The 22,033-nt window shown below is 45.5% G+C and overlaps 2 protein-coding genes across 16 annotated transcripts in view; both read right to left on the minus strand.

The window, feature by feature from the left end:
• The window catches only part of CLCN1 (chloride voltage-gated channel 1), a 37,039-nt gene extending 31,703 nt beyond the window's left edge, over positions 1 to 5,336 (minus strand). For 2 of the 12 annotated variants that reach the window (XR_010406713.1, XM_064575830.1), the window contains exon 1: positions 626 to 958. Coding sequence is in view for 10 of the 12 variants with exons in the window: in XM_064575830.1 (XP_064431900.1) it covers positions 626 to 805 (180 nt within the window). In the remaining 2 variants the exon portion in view is untranslated. Of the gene's footprint in view, positions 1 to 625; positions 960 to 1,310; positions 5,179 to 5,203 lie in introns of those variants that run through there. The other 10 variants (XM_064575822.1, XM_045864130.3, XM_064575827.1 and 7 more) reach the window with 7 other exon arrangements.
• A 52-nt stretch (positions 5,337 to 5,388) lies between these two features.
• Positions 5,389 to 21,676, minus strand: CASP2 (caspase 2). 4 transcript variants are annotated; one of them, XM_045864134.3, is made up of 11 exons: positions 21,528 to 21,676; positions 18,407 to 18,557; positions 17,946 to 18,113; positions 17,717 to 17,798; positions 17,034 to 17,128; positions 16,593 to 16,769; positions 11,688 to 11,816; positions 11,444 to 11,534; positions 8,015 to 8,164; positions 7,712 to 7,821; positions 5,389 to 7,579 (listed from the first exon to the last, which is right to left on the minus strand). In XM_045864134.3, exons 1-11 carry the CDS (start codon positions 21,599 to 21,601, stop codon positions 7,448 to 7,450), a joined length of 1,359 nt encoding a protein of 452 aa, XP_045720090.1. In that variant the 5' UTR covers positions 21,602 to 21,676; the 3' UTR covers positions 5,389 to 7,447. The 4 variants fall into 4 exon arrangements, with proteins under 4 accessions (XP_045720090.1, XP_064431906.1, XP_054361139.1 ...); XM_064575836.1 differs by lacking the exon at positions 16,593 to 16,769; XM_054505164.2 differs by lacking the exon at positions 7,712 to 7,821.
• Between the last annotated feature and the right edge of the window lie 357 nt (positions 21,677 to 22,033).

A 22,033-nucleotide genomic window follows, 5' to 3' on the forward strand; every position in this document is an offset into this window, starting at 1 on the left:
TGGACGCCCCCAAAGAGCTCCCAATCTCCTGTTGCTGGGAGCGTACACCTCTACCTTCCCTGGGGCCTACCACTTAATAGGTTCTTTCTTGATCAACCTTCCCCCCTAAAAGTTTGATTGCATTTCTTCTGCTCATTTGGACCCCGGTGTATCTTTGATCACTCATATGCAATTTAGTTTGCTCTACTTATCCCAGCACCTTTTTTCTGCTTTCTGCAGAAGTGTTTCTTTTTGCATGTTCTACTGAGGGTCAGGAGGGAGAAATCTGGTGGGGTCTGCGCAGGGGTGAGGGTGTAAGAGACAGCTTGCACACACAGAGGTGTGAGCTCCCACACAAATCCCTCCATGCAGGTTATGTAAGCACGGTCTAGTCAAGCATGTGGCACTGTGCCGTGCCCCCCGAGGATTCGGTGTTCTCTTAGTCAGGGTTATATAAAACTGCATGGGTCTCTCTGTAAGTGCGTGCTTAGCTGAGCTCAGCCCTTATTTTGAACACATTTCCATGTACTTTTCTAAGTTAAAAGGCTAAGACTTCTGCCTCTTTTCACCTAATTCCTAATTTCCCCCAATCCATCACACAACTATCTCCTCGATTCCACCCCCCCCACCCCACTTAGGACTTTACCTGTGTGGGGCGGGTGTTGGCCCGGGCGCCTGCATCCCTCCGGAGCCTGTGCTGAAGGGCCCCATTCTCGGAGGGCAGTCCATAGCTGGTGCAGTGTTCAAAGGGCATATACTGGTACTGGGGAGCACTACCCCACCAGTTGTGTTCGCCCCCATGCCGCAGGGACCCAGCTGGCTCCATGTTCCCTTCCTGGGCCAGGCCTTGGCCTGCTTGCCCCCGTCCTCCCCCAATACAGCTCCTTAAGCCTGTCCTCTTGCCTGTCCCCAAGGCGTCTGGGGCAGCATGCCCACCCCCAGCTATTTATAGCCATCTCTCTGTCACATGACCCCCCCCCCCCCCCCGCCCGCCACATCTGATCTGCTTGGGGTCGAAGCAGGTGTGAGAGCAGTGCGGGGGAGGGGTTGAGAGGAGAACCTGAGGGACAGCCCCACAGGGAATTCCCTCAACAGGGCCAGCAGCACTGTCCCCTCCATAGTCACAAGGAGGCTTCCAGCCCCAAGCCACTGGGCCCTCTGTAACACTCAGACGAGGATGGAAAGTGGCTCAGCATGCTCTCCAACCTGTGTTCCCAGAGAGTGCCGGATCTGCACCCAAGTGTCCTGCCCTCTCTTCAAACGTGGAGAGGTGAAAGGTGGGCGCTGGATGGACTGAATCTAAGGTCTGGGCACACTGGTGGGTAACTCACCGGAGAGAGTAAGTGGTGCCTCTCTGCCATCTTTTCCTGTTGGGTTGCTCCCAGCTCGATATCTTCCCAAGATTGAGTCCTCATCTGTTGGACCAGCTTTCCCGACCCATCTGATTTTCAGTTTTCTCCTCCAGCTCTGCTATTTCTATCTGCCAGAGGCTGCTAATAATGCTTTGGTGTCATCCCTTTGACCCCACCCTTATTACCCACTGGGTGTGGGAAACAGGGTAAGAGCCTTGGGTTCTGGCCTTTCCCCCACTTCCCAGACAAATATGTCAATCACACCAGAAGCCTGGACTCCCGGGGAGGGACTGAGCTTCTATTTAGATTGTTGAGCACCTGCCTAGGTCTATCAGGGCAGGTTAGATAACAGGGGAGAAAGGGAAGTGGGCCAGGGGTATGGGGGAGGCCGGAGGTGGGGGGAAGGGACTAAGTTTATCTCATCACGAGCCCCACAAATGTAAGATGACGGGGAAGTCCTCTGCTATTCTTCCCTTTCAGATCAATAAATAACTTTTGGCCAAGGCTGAACGACTCTATCTGATGTCAGTTGTTTTTTTTTTTTTTTAACTGATTTTCCTAGGACATTCCTTCCTCTGTGAACTCTTCACCTTAGAAGTTACAAACATGAGCCAATGTGTAGTTTAGAATCTGTCGCCAAGTAGGGTCTGCCCCAGGATATTCCAAGTTCAGGGATGGCAGAATAAGGAGACCAATCATCTGGTCTATAATTAAATCTTGATCTCAGCTCATCGAAACTGTCCAAAGCAGGTGAGATGGATGTCATTAAAAGCAGGTTGTCTGGGGCACCAGGCTGGCTCATCTGATGGAGCATTTGACTCTTGATCTCGGGGTTATAAATTCGGGCTCCATACTGGATATAGAGATTACTTAGATAAATCTTTTTTTTAAAAATAAAAGCATGTTTTCTAACATAAATCCTATAGCTTGAAGGCCTATAATCCACCAGCAACGATTAAAAATATATGACGGTTTGAGGGACCGAAGGCTGTTGACATTCACCCTCTCTGCAGGCAGAACATGAGAGATCTAAGGATTAGGTGTAAGATGAGAGGAATACTTCCTTAATAAGGAGAGTACAGTGCCAAAGTGAAAGTAGATTCTTTGGGGGGCTTTGGAAACAGAAAGACTGTCACCTGTTTGTGGAATATGGCTCTCCCGAAGGTTGCTAGTTTCTACAGGGACTCAATAATCCCTAGAACACAGTTACTATTTCTTTACTATTCCTTAGAAAATCAGGACATGGTTACGGATTCCAAGATTTGAAGACAGAGATCAGTGGCACTGGGAAAATCCTCATTCCACCAAACCAAGTAGAAATGCCAGCTGCAATTCTAAAAACCAGATTCTAAAATTGGGAGGGTCAAGGAAACGTACAGCTGCTGGTGCTAGCGAGCAAGGATCTGTGAGTAATCATCTTGAGTTTGACATCAGAAATAGTTAAAATCTCATGGGCTACCATCCTTCGAAAGAACAAGAAAATAATATGTAAACTATGACCACCCCCCCACCCAACAACCCATAGGTACCGTGCTTAGGGTCTTATTTGGAAGATGGGTTTCTGGGGAGTTCTGTGAAAAGCTCCAAAATCTGGAAACAAATTTGTAACCATGCATGCATTCTATAAGGTATGTACACTGTGTAAGGTAGGTACTCTTCTGAGGTTTTCAATAGATTTTCTTGAGGTCCATGATACTAAAAAGTAAAACCTATAGGCTTCTGGAATTGCTATTTGAAGGAAGGTTGTCAAAAACGACCAAACAGCACACATGTGCAGGGGATGGTGTGTGTGAACAAGCCAGCCTCTTGGCATCCCATCAATTTGAGCATGAACTTTCTGGGTTACACCCTTGTTTTCAGACCTCTTCAAATCTGGCCCCCCAGCCCACTGGACTTCACACCATTACACTCTTTTAAGGGCTTCCGGCCGTCACTTTCCCTCTGCACATCCAGCCTAGCACTGATTCCACGACTACATACTTTCTAGTTTCACCTAGGCAACTGTGACCCTCTTCACCCCACACTTTCTCTCTAGATGTACTCACTGGTAGTCATTTCTCCTCTACTCCCCATTGGACCCTGCCCCCCAGATCTTGACAAATCCTTGGTCCCAAGGCCTACAGAAGGCCTTCCTGATAGTGCTGGACAGGTCTCTCTCCCTTCTGGTTTTTCAAACATGATACACTTCTGCCTATTCTCTACCTAACCGACACAAAGATGGAATAGCCTTTGGTCTCAGGCTCATTCTCCCAGTTCAGTGGGAAATATCCTTTTTTCCCAAAAAAGTGAGGGAAGAAAAAAAATTTCACGCTAGGAAGTCCCAGAAGCAATACTGTCAGGGAGGAGCATATACTCAAGCTAACATTTTGTTTCACATCCTGACCTCGGTTTCTACAGAAAGGCAGTAACTTAGGGGGTTACGGTAATAAAAGAATGCATGCAAAGAACTTTACCAGTGTTAAGCACTGAGTATGAATGCCTGATACCAAACTGAAGCTCATTGTGCCCAAGTTAACAATTCTCAAGCTTTTGTAAGGCGCTAACACCTGCTAACACTGTGTCATTTGTTTACCACGCATATTTAATCCTCCCAGGGACCCTTTAAGGGAGAAACAATTTTCCTCCTTCTTAGCTAAGGGAAACTGAGGTTCCATGAAGTTAGGTACCTTAGCCAAGCTCTCCAGTATCTCAAAAGGCTGAGCCAGCATTCAAAATGTATTTAATTCTAGAGTTCATGGCCTTAAAGCTACATTTCTAACTTTTTTGTGTATTTGAAGTCTTTGAGCCTCATTTCCCTCTTCTGAAAAAAAAAACAACAACCAGGAAAATGACTAGCTTGTGGGCCCACAGGGAGGGCTGACTGGGAAGGGGCAAGTGCTCCCTCGGCTGTGGCCATCATTACCACGTTCCTCCTCTGACCAGACACCTGCCCTGCCCGCCCCTCGAATCACGGCTCTACTCTCTTGGCCTGCGTTTCCTCTTCCCTCTTACAGGAAGCAGGAGGGAGGAGAGCAGCAGAGAAGGGCAGCCCCCAGCTCAGGGAGGGGGATAATTTTAGCAGAGACTCCCTGGCAGAGGTAGCAGGGGGGAAGGGAAGAGAGCTATGAAATTCAACCTGATACTCTCATTCAAGGGCGGGGTGGGTAGGACACACAATCCGGGTCAGAAACCAGCGCCTCACTCTGTAATTCCCAAACATACCACACCTCCAGAAAGCTTGCCTATCCTGGAAATGGGCACTTTGCTTACTCCCACGGCTCCAGTAGTATCTTAACCTCTTCAAGACTTTGCATCTCTCCCTCCCCTGAGGACAGCCCCTGCTTTCTCCTGCAGCCAAGCAGCGTCAGCAGGCTTTTCACGCCTTGCCTGTGTTCTTCAGCCAATTCTCCTGCCACTTGCTGATATGCTTCAGCTCAACTTAATCCCTTTTTGTCTTCCTCCTCCTCCGTATCTCCCAACCACTTTCCCCCAGGTCCCACCAGTGCTTCCTATACCAAGATGTTCTACAGAATTTCCCATCTCTTGCTAAGCCTCCATGGCCCACATGCACTTGCACACTCGACTCTCCAGGCACACACTTTGGACATACTGCACCCCAAGAATTTCCCAACCTACAGAGCCCACTGCTTAGATCTCTTTCACGCTGCTCTGAGTTCTCTTACAGTCCATGTCCACTCTAGAAAACCTTAAATCCAACTTGGGACCATGTAGATTCGATAATCCTCACCACCCTCCAATTCCAGCCCAATCTCTTTTCTCCAGCCTCCATCCCCTAATTTACATAATCCAGAACCAACACTGCTTGCTAATGACTCTTAGATCTCCTCTGACTTGAGAAATCCCAGTATGCCAGCTATATTTTGGGTAGTTACCTGTGACCACGACATCTGAGATGGGCCCCCACCTTTATATGTAACAAACATTATGGCAGCAAAGGAAGGGTGTTCAGCTCTGGGTACACCTTGGGAGGTGGTGCGGAATGCTGTAAGGGGCCAAGCAAATGAGAATATGTGAGCTTCACAAAATTATCTGTGGAAAAAGAGATGTCAGGCGCACATCAGCAATAAATATGAGCATTTATTTGGCACCTGAAGGCAATATAAAATCCTGGCAGTGGGAAATGGAAACGTTCTATCACCTAAATACTTCCATATGATATTGACCCAAGGGCAGGACTCAGCACCAAGTCTCCAACCCCCACCCCGGCTCACAGAACAAGTATTATTGAGCACCTCAACTACTACAGGCTGAGCACGTGCCAGGGACCATGGGAGATGCAGAAGACATTGTCTGACACACGACATCTGTCTTCATGAGCTAGTAGTTATCAGTGCATAACACAAAACACACAGAAAAACCTAGAGTATAAATACTAAACTGTGTATATTGTTTAAGGGAAATTTTCTCCAGAAGTAGGATTCTAGCTAGGGTTGCTTTCTTCCTTCCTTCACCCAAAAACATTTACTGAAGACCTACCATGTGCCAGGCACTGGGTATATATTGGTGAACCAAAGAGACAAAGAGACAAGGTTTCTATCCTCAGGGAGCTTACACCCTAGTAGGGGAAACAGAAATGAACAAATGAAGCAAGCAAATACGTGATTATAAATCATGCTAAGTGCAATGAAGAAATCAAACAGGACAGAGTAATAAAGAAACATGGAAGATTAGTTAGAGATAGAATGGCCTAGGAAGGCCTCCACAAGGTGGCATTTAAGCTGAAAGTTGTGAGGAATGGAGCTCAGTAGACCCTAGGAGAGTATCTGCGATGGTCCAGGGCAGGAAAGAGCTCAGAATGTTTGAGAAACTGAGGATGGCACCAGGGCAATCACTTAGAGGGAAATCAGCCTTTAATGAGGTTCAAGGGGAAGGTAGGTTAGGAGTTTGCACATTACTTCAGGTGTAACAGAAATCTTAGCAGGGGAGTGACATGATCAGATTTATATTTAAAAACCCTAAACCAAAATCTGTCACATAGAGATTAGATTGGCGGGGGCAAGAATGGAAGAACAAGAGAAGTCCCTGAAGAACAGGAAAAGCACAATGTATGGCACAGATACAGAAAGCTTCTAGGGGATACAGCCTCAGATGGAGACCCGGGAGAAGGGAAAACAGGCCATATAAAATCAAAAGGGGATTTAATACTGAAACAGAAAGCAGGAACAAGCTACTACATGATATCCGTGAGCAGCCGAATGATCCAATTAAGTAGTGTTTTAGACAGATTTGGTGGCAGCGGTAACCAGGATGAGATGAAGGTGAAAGGGGAGAAACAGGAAGTAGGGAGATAACTACGAGGATGCTTTTTTAGAAAAGGACATTTCAGAGGAAGCAAAAGATAAGGTGGCAGGTTACAGAGTATGAGGAAGCATACCACTCTTATCTGCCTCTGCTAACACTCTCTGCTGAGGTTCATCTCAGTAAACAAACCGAGAGAGTAACTGATTAAGAAAACTCTGGAACTTCCTGGGCAAAGATCAACGAGTTCCAGGTATAAGGTATCCAAGCTGTAACCTGCTGAGAGGCTGGATTCCTCGAGCCCAAAGGAGCCAACTGTGGAGCGGAGAACCCCGGCCCTCCACTGGGTAGCCTTGTGGTCCCGACCACACCCGCATCAGCAGCGTATCACCAGTCCTGTTGGCCCTTTTGAGGCAAAATGAAAAACGTCTACGTTGAATCAGGACACCTTCCACACTCTCAGTCTGGGATAAATGGGGTTGGAATATGAAAGAAAAAAAAAAACAGGAGATGGTCTCTGAAACGTCTTAGCTAACGTAATAGAAGCAATTACCAAAGTGCTGTCTACCAAAGTCCTAGGGCCAGGGAGCGAACACAAGCAGCGGGAAACCCGCATGCCCTCTCCCCATAAAGACGCTGTGTTCGCAACATCATCGGCCAGGCTGCTCTGCTGTCGCAGCCGGTCGGGCCAGAGCCAGCTCTGCAGGGAGGGAGCCGCCACAGGAGGGACTGGCCTGTGGCCCGGCGTGCCCAGGCGGAGAGGACAGGCGTGCTCCACAAGCCCCAAGGTTCCCAATCCCTGAGGGGGAAGAGAAACCGTGCGCCAGAAGAGGAGAGGCCCCATCAGGCCTCCACGCGGCAGGGCTGTGGGGACGGCGTCACGTGGGAGGGTGGCCCGGGAACAGGTAGAGGTGGCGGCACAGGGTACTGCAGTACTCGGACATCTCCTTGCAGCGGTGGAACTCCGTGCCAGGGGCGTAGCCCTCACGCTCCTTGATGAGCGCGTTCACCTGCAAAGACAGAAACCCACGGTCCCCAGGCTGAGCCTCTGGGCGTGAGAGGCAGGCTGGAGAGATGACGACAGACAAGGGCAGGGCGGAGGGTGGAACCCAAGCAGACGGAGCCCAAAGGAGGCGACTGACCTTCACAAGCATGTCAGCCACGTGCATGTCACAAGCCCTCTCAGAGAACACCTGGGTGAGGGCCTCAATGTACCAGGAACCCCGTTTGGTGTTCCGCATGGCGGCAGTGCCTGCAACAAGGACGGAGTCCCCCACAGTGTGAAGGTCACGGCACAGCTCACATGGCTGGACGACCCAAACTCGACTTCCACGGCACCCTGTACCCTCCCCCTTCAGAGAGCCTGGAGGTGGGGGGGGTGGGGGAGGGAAGGTGCGCATCTCCGAGAGCGCGGTGTCGGGCTTCCCTCTGGGGGCCCCAAGTACCTCTGAGGCAGGCATAGCCACAGATCATGTCTGAGCGTGTGGGCAGTCGGGTCTTCAGCAACTCCTCCCTGCTGGCGTCGCTCTCCTCGCACTCAGAGGATCCAGTGTGGTTCTTTCCATCTTGCTGGTCCACCCCACGGTCCGTTTCATCTGTAGCAAAGGCAGACAGAATGGACAGAGACGTTATTTCCTCCCGTGGCTCTTGGGCCTGCCACAGGCAAGCCGGAATTCCCTGCCACCTTGACTGGGAAGAGCCATTTCCAGCTGCTGCCTCCAATCTCTGGCTGACGAATTAAAGGAAAAAAAAAAAATATCATTACTCCCATTGCTGTCCAGCACGCAGCCATTACTCAGGGGAGCACCCAGAGGCCCGGCGCCATGCTCAAGCATCTGCACATACATGAGGTCTGAGCTTCATCCACTCTGTGCAAGATGGAAAGTGCCAATCAAACACTCCTTGTAAACAGAACTAAAAATCCCACGTCCATAATTTATTTGTTCAATTAGCAATAGACATGGAAGTCAGTGCTTTTTATGACAATACACAATTAAAATACTGACAATTCAGTTTTATATATAAATAAGAAAACCACGTTAATAAATCGGTAATATGATTACTACACGCATGCTATATAAAAATGACCTCAAATCTATATATCAATAAAAAAATTTAAAAAACCCTAAATGTGTTCAGTTTCTAAGTCTCTGGTATTTTTAAGTTACTTACTCCTTATTAATTTCATAAGCCAAATTGTGGCAGGCATCCAAGATTTAAGAGAAATTTGTAAAAGGAAAAACTTAAAAATTGGGATAATTTGACTATTTTCTTCTATATGATTGAAAAAGAACACCATTAATCAATTTTAGCAGTTTTCAACATACCCTGACTACATGTCCAACCTCCTGACCCAGGCCTTATCTATGCCCAGACATATCTTTATTTGGATGTTGCAGTTTTATTTTGGAGGTGGGTGGGGATGCGGTCAGTAGGAAAAAGAGACAGGGAGGACACACAGCCCAACAAACCAAAGATAAGAGAGCAAAGTCTTTTACAGTATTCCTGCTCCATGCAACACTCGAGAGAGCCCAAAAGGCAAGTGAAGCTTGAAGAACTATGGGGAAATGACCAAAATTCACTAATCCCAAAAAAAGTTACTGAGCAACTGCCATGTGCCAGGCACTATTTCACATTAAGCCTTAGGGATGTAAAGATTCCTGCCCTTATGGAGCTCACACTCCAGGCAACTGGGGAAGGGAGAGTAATTTTACAGACATCAGTTATATTAACTAAGTACAAGAGAGGACAGGTGAGCTCAAATCTTCAAAGGTCACCTCTGGAAGGATTTAATTTTAAGAGAGAAGATTCAGATTACCCCAGAAAAGAGCAATTTCTCCTATCCAGATCTGATATTGTATATATATCTCTGAATACAGAAGAGAAAATGATCATAAATGTCTTTATTTCATTTTATTTTGCCAGTAATACCTCCTGAAGGAAATAGGCCAAGCTAAATGTGTCTCTCAAGGAATAGGAAACTTCTTTCTTGCCTTCATGTCTCAGATCTATTAATCAGTAAGTGTTATTGCTTCTTCCAATAATACAATATCCCATCTGTTTTCTGTTATGACTGCTACAGTTTTTGAGGAGATAATTTTCATCCCTTCGTTCAATATTTATTAAGTGCTACCAAATATCAGGCAGTGCCCTGGGCCTGGGCATCCAGCTGGTGAATAAACACTAAGCTCCTGCCTTCACATACTCTTTCCTCACTGCAGCTCCCCAGCCTGGTAATCGTCCTGGAAAAGAATCCATCACATTAATTTTTTGAGCTACCAACAGCTCCACACTATTATCTGCTGAAGTCCAAAATCTCAGTTTGACTAAAGGTTTAGCTGGATGGATGGGATGTACTGCCCGCAGCCAGCCTTATCTTACTACACACCTACAGATGCCACGTCTTTAAGTTAGATCCGGGCAGACTTCTGGCCCAGCACAACATTTTGGGGGAGGGCAGGGGTTGTCCTTTTAGTCCTGGTGTGTTTGTCATCTTGTATCCCTGTTTCCTCTGAAATGCCCTATATTTACTACTCCATACCTATGTTGATTTTATCCTTCTGGGTCCAAATTAAGCCTTACCACATTAAAATACTTACTACATGTCTTCAAACTAAGCCAACTTAGAACAACCTATTCCCTACTACTTAGTCCTTCATATGTATGCTTGTATCTAATTTCCCCCTTGCTTTGAGGCCTCTGAATTATTCTCAAGCTACTTCATGTATACTTGCTTTATCTTTCTAGTAATTGGTAGGCTCTTTCAAGAGACATATTTTTTTCTTTTTCCCTTTTTTTAGATAGCAGCAGTTTGAGAGACCACACATTTTCTTTTCCTTTTGTGACAGTATCCTAGTCTTGTTGTAGGACCTTAATAAATTATATCCTTTGGTGATATTAGGAAGATATCAACAACGTTAACCATTTACATTTGTTGAACACACGAGAGGAAAAGAAATTATTTGAATGTTAGGACAAAGTGACTTTAAACCAAACTATAAGCCCCTTGAGGGCACTGACCATGCTGTAACAGTCACGGCTGGCCTTTTCTGTGGATTGACTATGAGCCTACTATGCTAAGTAAGCCCTTCGTATGTATTATTCCATTCAATTATCACAACAACCTATGAAGTACGTCTGATCGCTACCCACATTTTATATGGAGGAAATTAAAGTTGAGGGACATCAAGTAACTTCTCTAACTTGATATAACTAGTCAGTGGTTAGAGCTTTCAATTATTACTGTTTCCCTCTAGGAGAAGAAGTATGTCCGCACATCTTCGGAGCCTGGTCTTGGCATCCTGGCTCTTAGAAGGTAAGAGACTGCATTCGAGAAAGAAGACGGATGGAAGTAGCTCAAGGACAAGTAAGAGCCAAAGCCTGGCTTGAGGCTCCTGCACTGCTGGCCTGCACGGTACATGGAGGAAGCAGAGAAGAGAGCAGATGAAAAGAGAAGAGGGGAAGAGGGATGGAGAAAGGAAAAGAGGAAGGGTACGAAGGGAGAGAGAGAAAGGAGAGACAGACAGAAGCTCCTTAACTGTAATGAGTAACAAAAACAAGCACACCAGAGTTAATAGCACAGAAGAAGGGAGAGTTCTCCGGAGAGAAGGCAAAGGCACTGGTAAAGAGTCCTGAGAAGAGGGTGTGGTGGTGCACAGAGAGCTGTCCAACCTGAGAGCCTTGGGCTGCCCAAGTCCCAGCACACCCCATGCATTGGGAGACACTTACAGAGCAAGAGAGGCGGTGGCAGCAGTGAACAGAAGGAGGTGCCCAAGGGATCCAATAGCACCTGAGAGGAGCAAACAGGAAAGTGAGAGCTGGTGGGAGGCTGCCCAGGAGCCACCACCCAGGTGCTGATCTGCCAGGGCACTCACCTCCACGGCAGGCCTGGATGAAGAACATTTTCGGCTTGTTCTGAAGGTTTGGGCAGCTGGCGTTGTCAAAGAGCCGAAAAACCTCTTGAAGCTGCCAGAAAGAAAGAAAGGAGGAGGGAGGTTAAGTAGACCGCAGGCCTTCCTGAGGCCTACATGTACCACAGCAGCCGTTACCAGAGAGACAGGCGGGCAGAAAGGGAGGTGGCCCAGCGTGAAGAGCTGTCAGCCGCAAGACGACACACACCTGAAGCAGTCGGCCATCCACACCATAGATGCCTCCCTCCACACCATGAGAGAGAAGTGCCACAATACAGGAGTCAGTGACACGGTGGGCAGGTAACTGGGCAAAATTCTGAAGTTTCTCTTGCATTTCCTGGAGGAAAGACACCTTTTAGTGTTGTTCACTGCAGTCTGCAACAACATAATCTTTCTTTGGTGTCTGAAACCCTAAGCCATTACAAGAAAAAATGTTTTTTGTATATTACTGTGGTCAATGATAAGTCAGAGACCCCAGGAGAGGCCAAAAAAGCTAGACTCATCAGAAAAATGCATGACTTCAGACACAGAATTCTGAATATAATTTCACAAAATCCAGACTCACTATCTTAAGAACACCTAGACTAAACCAAGTTACTAATAAAGCTCGTTTATGAGCTAGTTAACTTTATCCACTCCCCAATCATCAACCCGATCCTTTTTTTTTAGAGCATATAAATGGCACAAAGGGGACCACGAACTGAGCTATGAATGAGTAAAATACCTTTCCAGCCATAAGCAAATAAACCGTTCTGACAAAGCGCTACTGGAATCATAATAGAGAATAATAGTACTTTCATGCTGTTTTTGGTCTGAGATTTTAAGTTCCCAGAGACATGATGATATCTGCATAAAATCCTCCATTCACGGAAGAGCACACTGTCTGGAGAATTCTGCACAGGGCCATGGTTACATACATGGGCTATAGGATCAGACAGACCTAGGTTTGACCCCTGGGTTCACAAATTGGAACCAGTTATTTGGCCCCTCAAAGCTCTAATACTCATTTTGTAAGAAAATAATTAGGAGTAAATTTTCTCCAATTTCATAAAGATTAAATGAAATACTATAGAGAAAGGATTTATAACGATGTCTGGCACATACTGCAAAGTTCTGCCATTATGATAACGTGCATATCTAACAAGGAGTAGCAATGTTATATTTTCAGAGAAACCTACTACTGGCCAGTCTTGTAGTCCAACTTAAGAATCTTCTCTATGGTGCACCAGGTTGCCATAGACGAGTATCACTCTACCTTAAGCATTTGGCCCATCCAATGGAAAGTTATATAAAATAGTAAATAATCTGATACAAACTATTAAACCTATGTCTTCTTCTACAACTCAAGAAGTCTGAGTGGTCTCTCCTATTTGAGACCAGAAGAAAACAAACAAGCTCATTTTACTATGAATTTTAGTGAACTCTAATGAGTGTAACGATAGCAAACCAGGCAGGACAGTTACAGTAGAGCTTTACTTAACAGTTACCAGGGGCAGCTCCCAATAAAAAGCACACATGTGTAATACATTGCAGCGGTTCCAGAAACTTGCAAGAAATGCAAAGTTTTGGGTCCCAGCAAACTATGTTTTAATAAGCCCTCCAGGTGATTCTGACATGCTAAATTTGAGAACTACTGGTCTATTTGTTTGGAATACTTCTGTTTGCAGATAACTGAGAAAATTATATAGAAGACTTGAAAGTCTGTAACTGAACTGGAAATGAAGAAACTGGCTTTACTGAAAAGTATGTACACTTTCTGGGCAAAGAGAAGCCAATCATAATATTGGATATCTTAAGGTAATAAAAAGATACCCAGAACTCACTTAGTTCAAGAATATATAATCTCAAAATACAGAAGTATGAATGTTCTTCTGGAGTTGGCCATAATAGAATTTTTTTAAAGATTTTATTTATTTATTTGAGAGAGAGAGAGCGGTGGGGGGACGCAGAGGAGCAGAGGTAGAGGAAAAGCAGACTCCCTGCTGAGGAGGAAGGTTGATGGACCTGAGGGATCATGGGGGGAAGCCTGAAGGCCCTGGGATCATGACCTGAGCTGAAGGCAGACGCTTAACCAACTGAGCCACCCAGGCGCCCCTTTAATAGAATTTTAATCCAGAGTAGTTGATGTTAATTTTGCTGGAAGAAGGCAATAAAAATGTATATTTGGCATCTACTCACGAGCATTTTGAACTCAAGTGAGACTCTTAGGTCAGTAAATAGAGGACAACAAAGCCCAAAGTAAGAACACACACACTCAGTAATCAAATTTAATAGTACTAACTGATAACTGGGGGTTATTCATTTGGGGGAAATTTTTCCAAAAGTAGCATAGCTTAAAATAGGATCTCTAGATTTATTTCTGATAAAATTACAGTACTTCTAAAAATAGCAAGGTTCTTAACTCTTGCCTGGGTTTTTGGCTGGAGGTTGGGGGACACAAGGGAATAAACTATAAACCCTCTGAGATGATATGCAAAATTTTATGGCTAGCTGCATTTTCCAGGGATGACCCATAGAGCATCCTTACATTTTCAAGGCAGTCTGTGTCCCAGATGCAAGTTAAAAATCAATACCACATGGTAAAAGGAAATTTGCCACTTTAAAATGTATCTCCATTTCCTAATATATGATAAATTGTAATTCTAGAACTAATAACCTCAGGAGGGAGGCACGGTGACAGAAGACTTTAATGACAAAGAGAAAAACTGAAAACCTACATAAGCAGTGAGAATACCAGTGTACTGTCCAGCACTGTCAAGTGAAGAGGATTATCTAAAACTGTACTACTTCAAATTTTTAAATGCAATTATTTCTAAAGTCAAAAGGTATAATGGGGGGGAAAAGATCTTAATTTTTTTGGTTCTCTTTGCTCATCAAATAATCACATGATTAAAGAGTTGAGTCTCTTGAGAAGTCTGACCAGGAAGAAAGTACTCTGTGCAGATGCCCAAAGAACCAAATTATCATACCCATTGTAACTACTTGGTTTTAACTGTATCGGAGAAGTTGATAGGCCACTGATGGAAACTGACTTTGCAATATCCTCCTCACATTTCTGAATCTCCAGAGCTGAGAACAAGGCTACACAGGGAGGGTTCTATCCCAAGGTTCAGTCCTATGCCTTTTGCTCTTGTTAGTCTACTCTCCTTCTCAAAGATCCCATACTCTCATCCCTTAAAGTGTTTCTCCTACACAGGTAATGCCCAAATTTACATTTTTGGCCCTGACTTCTCTGAGACCCTCAATTCCTTACTTAATTTTTCAATCTTCTTCCATATGCAGTCATTCAACCACCTAATAGTACAATCATGCCATTATGCTATTTTCTACAAATGTTCTTTCCCTCTTGGTCTACTATTCTGTCCAGGCTCCCAACATCTGGTATTGGCATTATATCAACTCCAAACTGGATTCCCTGCCACTGGTCTCTTCCTTCATTCTTTTCGATGGTGCTTTGAATCATCACTGTGAATTTATCACCTTTCTGTTAAAAAAAAAAAAATTACTAATGGTTTTCTAAAACAAGGAAGTTCAAGGCCTTGGCATTCTGATCCCTTTATCTCCAATCTTATTTCTGGCACTCCTTTGCCCTAGGCAACTGGTTTACCCTAATGTCCCTCACATCACACACACATTTCCCCTCTCTCGGCTATTCTCCCTGCCTAGGACCCCTTCACCACTCCTCTGTGCTTTAGTGGCTTCTTTCAAGGCCAGCTCAAGTCTCACACCGTCCATTTACCCTTCTGGCCAGATCTACCCAGGGGATGTTTCTTTCTCTTAACTACTGTAGAAGACACTGTCTACTCCTGCTTGGTCCTTCAGAATAGAAGAAGTACTTCCATTTTTGCTGATGTCAAGACTCCTCATCTAACTGATGTCCTGTGAATTTCAGATTCACATTTAAAAAAATTTTTAGTATAGAAAACATAGTCCCCCACCATTATAAAGTGCTCAAAATTAACTAATTTTTAAAGTAAGCTCTCCATCCAGCGTGGGGCTTGAACTCACAACCCCAAGATCAAGAGTCACATGCTCTTACACAATCATTCTCACAGAAGATAGCTAAGATACAAAAATAAAGACCACAGACAATGCTGAAGACAAAAGAGATTCCCTACCTTAACAAATCAAAGTGAATTTCCTAGAAACTTTGATTTTACCACTGACATTCCCAAAGGCAAGTTTAAGAAAGTGCTATTACTCTGGAATCAAAATGATTCCAAGGGATGGGGGAAATAGGTGATGGGGATTAAGGAGTGCACTTCTCATGATGAGCACAGAGTAATATACGGAAGTGTTGAATTACTATATTGTATACATGAAACTGTTTTTTAACACTGTATGTTAACTAACTGGAATTAAAATTAAAACTTAAAAAAAAAAGAGGAAAGGAATGGAAATGGAAAAAAAAAAAAAAAAGAAGAATCAGTATCTATTTGCCAATAGGCTACTATCAATTTCAGAACAGAAATACCTAAAGGTAACTAAGTCAGCAGTATAGCTCAGTAATTGGGGTTAACAGGGAATAATAGATAATGAAAATACTTGTGATTTGCAGGGATCTAGTCTAGAAGTAATCGCCCCTAAGATCTTTCTTGTGGTCACAGAGCTGGCAAGAGGAAGGAATTTCCCCATGTTAACTCATTAAGCTGCCACGGACAGTTCCAGCAAACTTCCATTTGCAAGAATGTCATCTGCCAAAGTAATCTTTTGAACAATAACTAGACTTGTAAGCAACAATATCAAATCAAGAAGTAAATGTCCTGGGTCGCTTTGGCTTATAGATATCTTTCCTGATTGGCTGGGTGAATCTCACAGTCTCCTCACATCCTGAGTGACTGGGAATCAAGTCTCTGAATATGTAAGAATAACAACCCGACCTGGGACTGGTATTACTCAAGGAGAGCACACTGACGCTGAGAAGTTAACACTGAAGCAGCTGGTTTGTCCTAATTCTTTTTTTTTTTTTTTCTTACTAGATTGCAAGGTGAGACACAGAACGGGATGAGTAAAAAGGTAAGGAGGAGAAAGTAACCTATCCAGTGGGCAGAGGAGCAGAGGATGTGCCTGGCTCCAGCGTTGCCCAGCTCTTCACTGTACACATTAGATGTACCTGTGCAGTCTGGTCAAGTAGAACATGGACTTTGTAGCCCAAGAGCTTGAAGAGGGTGACCAGAGTGCTGTGGTCCACATCCCCTCCAGAGCGAAACTCCAGGTCTTTCTCTCCAGTGAAGTGCACATTGCTCAGCACCAGTGCCAAGCCACGAGGCCGAGACCGCAACCGATAGGCCTGGCGGGGAGGGGGAGCCAATTAGAGCTTCTTATGGACAGAAACTGTTTCCCCAACTGAACGAGACATTGCAAGAAAACAAAGCCATCATATTCTTGTTCACCCCACCAAGTCAATATAGAGAAATGCCCAGAGAAGATAACCAATCAGTACTGACTTTCTGACCAACAAAACAAGGAGGAGATATATATGCAAACTAAGTTCAGGTGCCCAGGAAGGGTGTCTCATTTCCCAACTTTTCCTCTTGCATTCTGTAGGACTCACCAGCTGGTGGTGCGTTTGATAAAACTCGGGAGTGCAAGGCTTCACCTGAAGGCAGGGAGGACCATCTCCGTTGTCTAGGGAGTGTTCCACAGTATCTACGGCATAGAGAGCCAAAAAACTAGTGTACAATCTATGTGTCAATCCCAGTACTTCATTATAACCTAAGGCACCCTGTTGAACTGGGGTTTTAATAGTTAATGGTCTTGCTCACTCCCCTATATTAGAAGACCCATGAAGCCAGAGACCCTGTCTGCTTTTGCTCACCACTGGATCCTCTGCACTTAGCCCACACACAGTAGTGCTTAACCCACTGAATGACTGAATGGGTTATCTGATAAAAGCCTTGTTCTGATCACTAGGCTACTCAATCAGTAGGCTAGTGGCCTATAATGTAGTCTCTTCTCATCCTAACATAACAGCTTTAAGGAGCCAGGCCAGTCATGTGGAGGAATCTCCTACCTGTACCAGTTGCTCTAAGGACTAACTGCCATAAAAAAATCATCTGTGACGGAGGGAAAGCAGGCCCAACCAATACCCCATCTAAAGTCTCATGCTAGTCCCTAACAAATTCACCAAGGAGACTGTTCCCAGTATGAATGAAAACAGGTATCGTGCTAGGGCAAAGTCAGATACCAGTCAAGAAAAAGTCAATCTGTGGGATGTGTTATCCCACTGATTCTCACCTGGAGACAGGCGGAGCTGCTTGCGAGGGGGACAGGACTCACACATCGGGAAGGGGAGACTCAAGTCGTAGTCACAGCTCAACTGTAAGAAATCAGGACCCGCCATGCCAGGCCTTAGGGAGATGGTCCAGTGTGAACAAAACCATAATCTAGTCTCCCCCACCCTATCTCAAAAATTCCTTTCCCACCAAACTAACCCTTCTCAACACACATGTCTAGGGCTCCATACCGGTGGGAGTGCATGCTGAAGACCAGAGAGGGTTGTGAGCAACAGATCCTCCAGGTGACCCTGCTTGGTCTCCCTCAGGGCCACACAGAAGGCATCAAAAGCCTGGGGACCCCTCTTGGGCAGCAAGTTGAGAAGTTCCACATTTTGGCTGAAACTGCCCACTTTGGCCTAAGATAAAAGAATACAACATGAAATCATATTTACTTATTCAGCTCTAATTCTATTTCACCAGATGACCTTCCTAGTAATCTCAAGAATCCTTTTACAGGAAAAATATATGTATGGGGGAAGTCTTTCCTATTATTCTTAAATTATATATCTTTTCTGTTAAGGGCTTTAGGGTAGAAGGGCATTTTCATTTCCTTAGTAAGGTTCTACATCCTTGCCACACTTCATCATGCTCTGTTCCTACCCCTACGACCAAAGTACTGACTTGGCGTTTCTCTTTTGCTTCCCAATACCTGAATGTGCTCTCTCATTTCCAAGGTGATGATGTCCTTCTCCAGGAGGTGCTCTAACAGTTCACTCAGCAACAGTTGTTTGGCTAGCACCACTCGGTTCTTTTTCAGTGCTTCCTGATGGTCAGGATGCATGCCACACACTCCCAATATCCTACAGAAAAAAGGCAGAGGGAAAAGCTGTCAAGTACAAGATTTGGCACAGAAGAGTGGAGTGGAAGAGGTGTGGATAGGAAGAACAAAAAGAATGGGACTTACAATAACCAATATTAAGCTAGCTGGTTAAAATCAAAGTAGTATTAAGCAGTAACACACTAATCATAAGGAAATAATGTATAATTTTTTATAGAGTATGTTCCACTGAGACCATCTTCGGAGATGAATAGCCTGTCTAGGGGAAGGAAATACCTACCTTGACAAAAATAATAGACACAAAAGAAGGAATACTCCTCTGTCTGACAGACCAATTTCAATTAAGAGATATTCCAGAAAACCTTTCACATTATTTATCTAGGCTGCTAAAAATAATATGAGTTAAGATGATCCTGAGTGAGGAAGAAAATAATTTGATACAATGGCAAAAGCTCAACCGAATGGCTGGCTTTAATAGGAAATAATTGAGACAGGCCGACACACACACATTACTCTCTAGCCCACTTCTATCAATTATACCTGTGGTCTTTGAAACTTTAGTTCCTGTGACAAAATGACACTAGAAATAATCAGAATCCTGTAGGAATTAAGAATTGAGTAAGTAGCAAGTATGACAGAAAGAGTAGATAAATGACAAACACAGTCAACATAACTTGAGATCACCTGAAAGAGTTAAAGCATAAAGGCTAAATTGTTTTGGTAATTTATTAGGGATGTCTTTATTTCAAGGATTTTTTGGTTTTGTTATTGGTTTGCAAAGAGATCAGCTTCTGTTTATGAATTTTAAAAATCCCATTTCCAGCAAATATCATCTCTGTCCCTAGTTTATATAAATGCAGAGCTCCCCAGCTTGCTTAGTCAGTTTCCAAAAACATGACAACAATAAGGGCCTGATGGCAGTGAGAAAGGGATGAGGTAACAGCTTCAGTTTATAACTTAAAAACTATTGGGGCTCCTGGATGGCTCAGTCATTAAGCGTCTGCCTTCAGCTCATGTCATGATCCCGGGGTCCTGGGATTGAGCCCACATCGGGCTCCCCACTCAGCGGGAAGCCTGCTTCTCCCTCTCCCACTCCCCCTGCTTGTGCTCCCTCTCTCACTGTGTCTCTCTGCCAAATAAATAAAATCTTAAAAAAAAAAAAAAAGATTTAAAAATACATACTGATTTCAAAGATGTTAAAATATCTGTGTGTGTTGGTGGGGAATGGGCATCTTAATACCATGCATTTATAGGATGTACTTGGCTTAACTCTAGGTTAGAGGTTTATAGAGGAGGGAAAGGCAGAGTCCTGAAATTGCTGAGAGAGACCCAAGAAGATGGCATGTGGGATCCTGAGGCAAAGAAAGCTGTAAAACATTCCCAAGGCTTGAAGAAGCCAACTAGGGTTAAATTTGGGATTTGGGACAGTGATGTTTGAAACTCCATTTTAACTTCAGGTTTCTGTTCTCTAGAAATACTCCAGTTGGGGCGCCTGGGTGGCTCAGTCGTTAAGCGTCTGCCTTCCGCTCAGGTCATGATCCCAGAGTCCTGGGATCGAGCCCCGCATCGGGCTCCCTGCTCGGCGGGAAGCCTGCTTCTCCCTCTCCCACTTCCCCTGCTTGTGTTCCCTCTCTCGCTGTGTCCCTCTCTGCCAAATAAATACAAATCTTAAAAAAAAAAAAAAAGAAATACTCCTGTGACCCCAAACTTTCAGTGGAAACCTGCTACAATACAACTAGAGAAATAAAAAAACCCATTTAAGAATCACCTTAGAAAACACCAAAGCAGTAACAATGATGGCATATATGAAACTGGTAAAAATGTTATTAGACCAACTGCAAGACATCACAGCTGAATGCTGGATACATATCACTGGTGGGGCAGGTTTACTCAAGTTTCTTCTCTTAACTCACCAGTAGCGTTTTCTCCTTAAAACTTTCTCCTCCCTTGGTTTCCCTACTATTCTCTCCAGTTCCTCTCTCCACCTACAATGTTCCTGTTCCTTTACAAGATCTTTAACCTGCCCTTAAACGATGACATTCCATTAGGCAGCCCCCTCAAAGAGCCTCTCCCTATTCAATCTCATCCATACACATGATTCACTAATTCACTCCTGGTTCTTGACTCTTTCAAGTTCTAGACTTAAATTTTCAGTCAGTAACTCATTAGGTTTCATCTGAAGCATTATCCATTCTCCACACCTGCTCCTTCCTGTATTCCACTTTAGGGTGAAAATCTCAAGTATGAACTTTTCCCAAAGTAACCATGATCACCTAGAACTTCAGGACCAGCTGGAAGGGGAGGAAGGACAGGAGAAAAGGACACGAAGGGAATTCTTAAGTCTTGATTCTGTCTTTCTGCAGGTTCTGGCTCCTAAGTCCTAAATTGACCTTCTGGATCCAGACCACGAGGCATTAAAATGTTACCCAGGGTGATGCTTGCCATGAAATCATATAACTGGGGCAGAGGCGGGGACACACTCGGAGTCTCGGAACCACCTTGTCCTTTCAAAGTACTCAAACCCCAAAGCCTGTGTCGACTGCTTTGAAAACCTGATCATTACACCCAAAGCAATACGTGTCATGATACAGCCAATCCAAGTCAAAGGCCCATCAGGCAGTATCTCGGGGTTTGCAAGTCTCGTCCGTTTTATTAAGGGGACAGAGTAAAGTTCCTCATAAAAGAATAAGGGGAAAGAAAGGATGCAGAATCTTTAAGAGAGGCCGGGATCTGGCAGGACCGAGAGCTCCTTCTGTTCAGAGCCCCCTTGGGTTGCACAAAGCAGGCTGGGGCGGTCGGCTCACGAGGAACAAGGCCGACAGGAGGCCGCCGCTCGCGCGCCCCTCGGGGACTCACCCCGGCCTCCCACCCTTGGCAGCAAGGGCGGTCACGGCTGCTTCCAGGGACTCCGAGGGCTGGGGACGCCAGGGCCATGACCCGCGCTCCCCTCCCTGGGCCTCACGAAGAACCTCTGCGACCCCCCCTCACTCACCTGCGCCCTCGGTCAGCGGCCATTAGCGCCTTTCGCTGCAGGGCAGGCCGAGAGTCCGCGCTCGGCGCCGCCATTTACCGCTTTTCCCGGGCTGTGCGCGCACCGCCCACAATCCAAACAAACCGAAAGCCCTCCCGCCCTCTGCATCCCTACCCCCTCAGCCAGCGCACGACGCGCCTGCGCGCTACTCCTCCTAGCGCCACCCCTACGCGAGGCCTGCCCCCCGCCCCTGCCGTCGCCGGTGCGCGCGCAGGCACAGAGCCCTCGCGCTGGATGTGCCGTCCAATGGGGTGAGAGAGCGCGCCTGGCGGAAAGGGAAGGGGCGGGGGGAAGCGTGGAGCCGCTCCGTCCTACGCGGGAATCCGATTGGTCGTCGGTTCCCGCGGAAATCACGGCTCGCTCTCCGGCGCCTCCCACCCTGCCTCGCTCGCCTATTGGAAGCACTCTACGGAGACCGGTTTGGCCGGACTTTTGACTTTATTGAACTGCTGGGGCCAGGGTAAGGG

The sequence above is a fragment of the Mirounga angustirostris genome, unplaced genomic scaffold (genome assembly GCF_029215605.1).
Source record: "Mirounga angustirostris isolate CCGP_5_RB_7025 unplaced genomic scaffold, mMirAng1.0.hap1 SCAF_12, whole genome shotgun sequence".
NCBI classification, from domain to species: Eukaryota; Metazoa; Chordata; class Mammalia; order Carnivora; family Phocidae; genus Mirounga; species Mirounga angustirostris.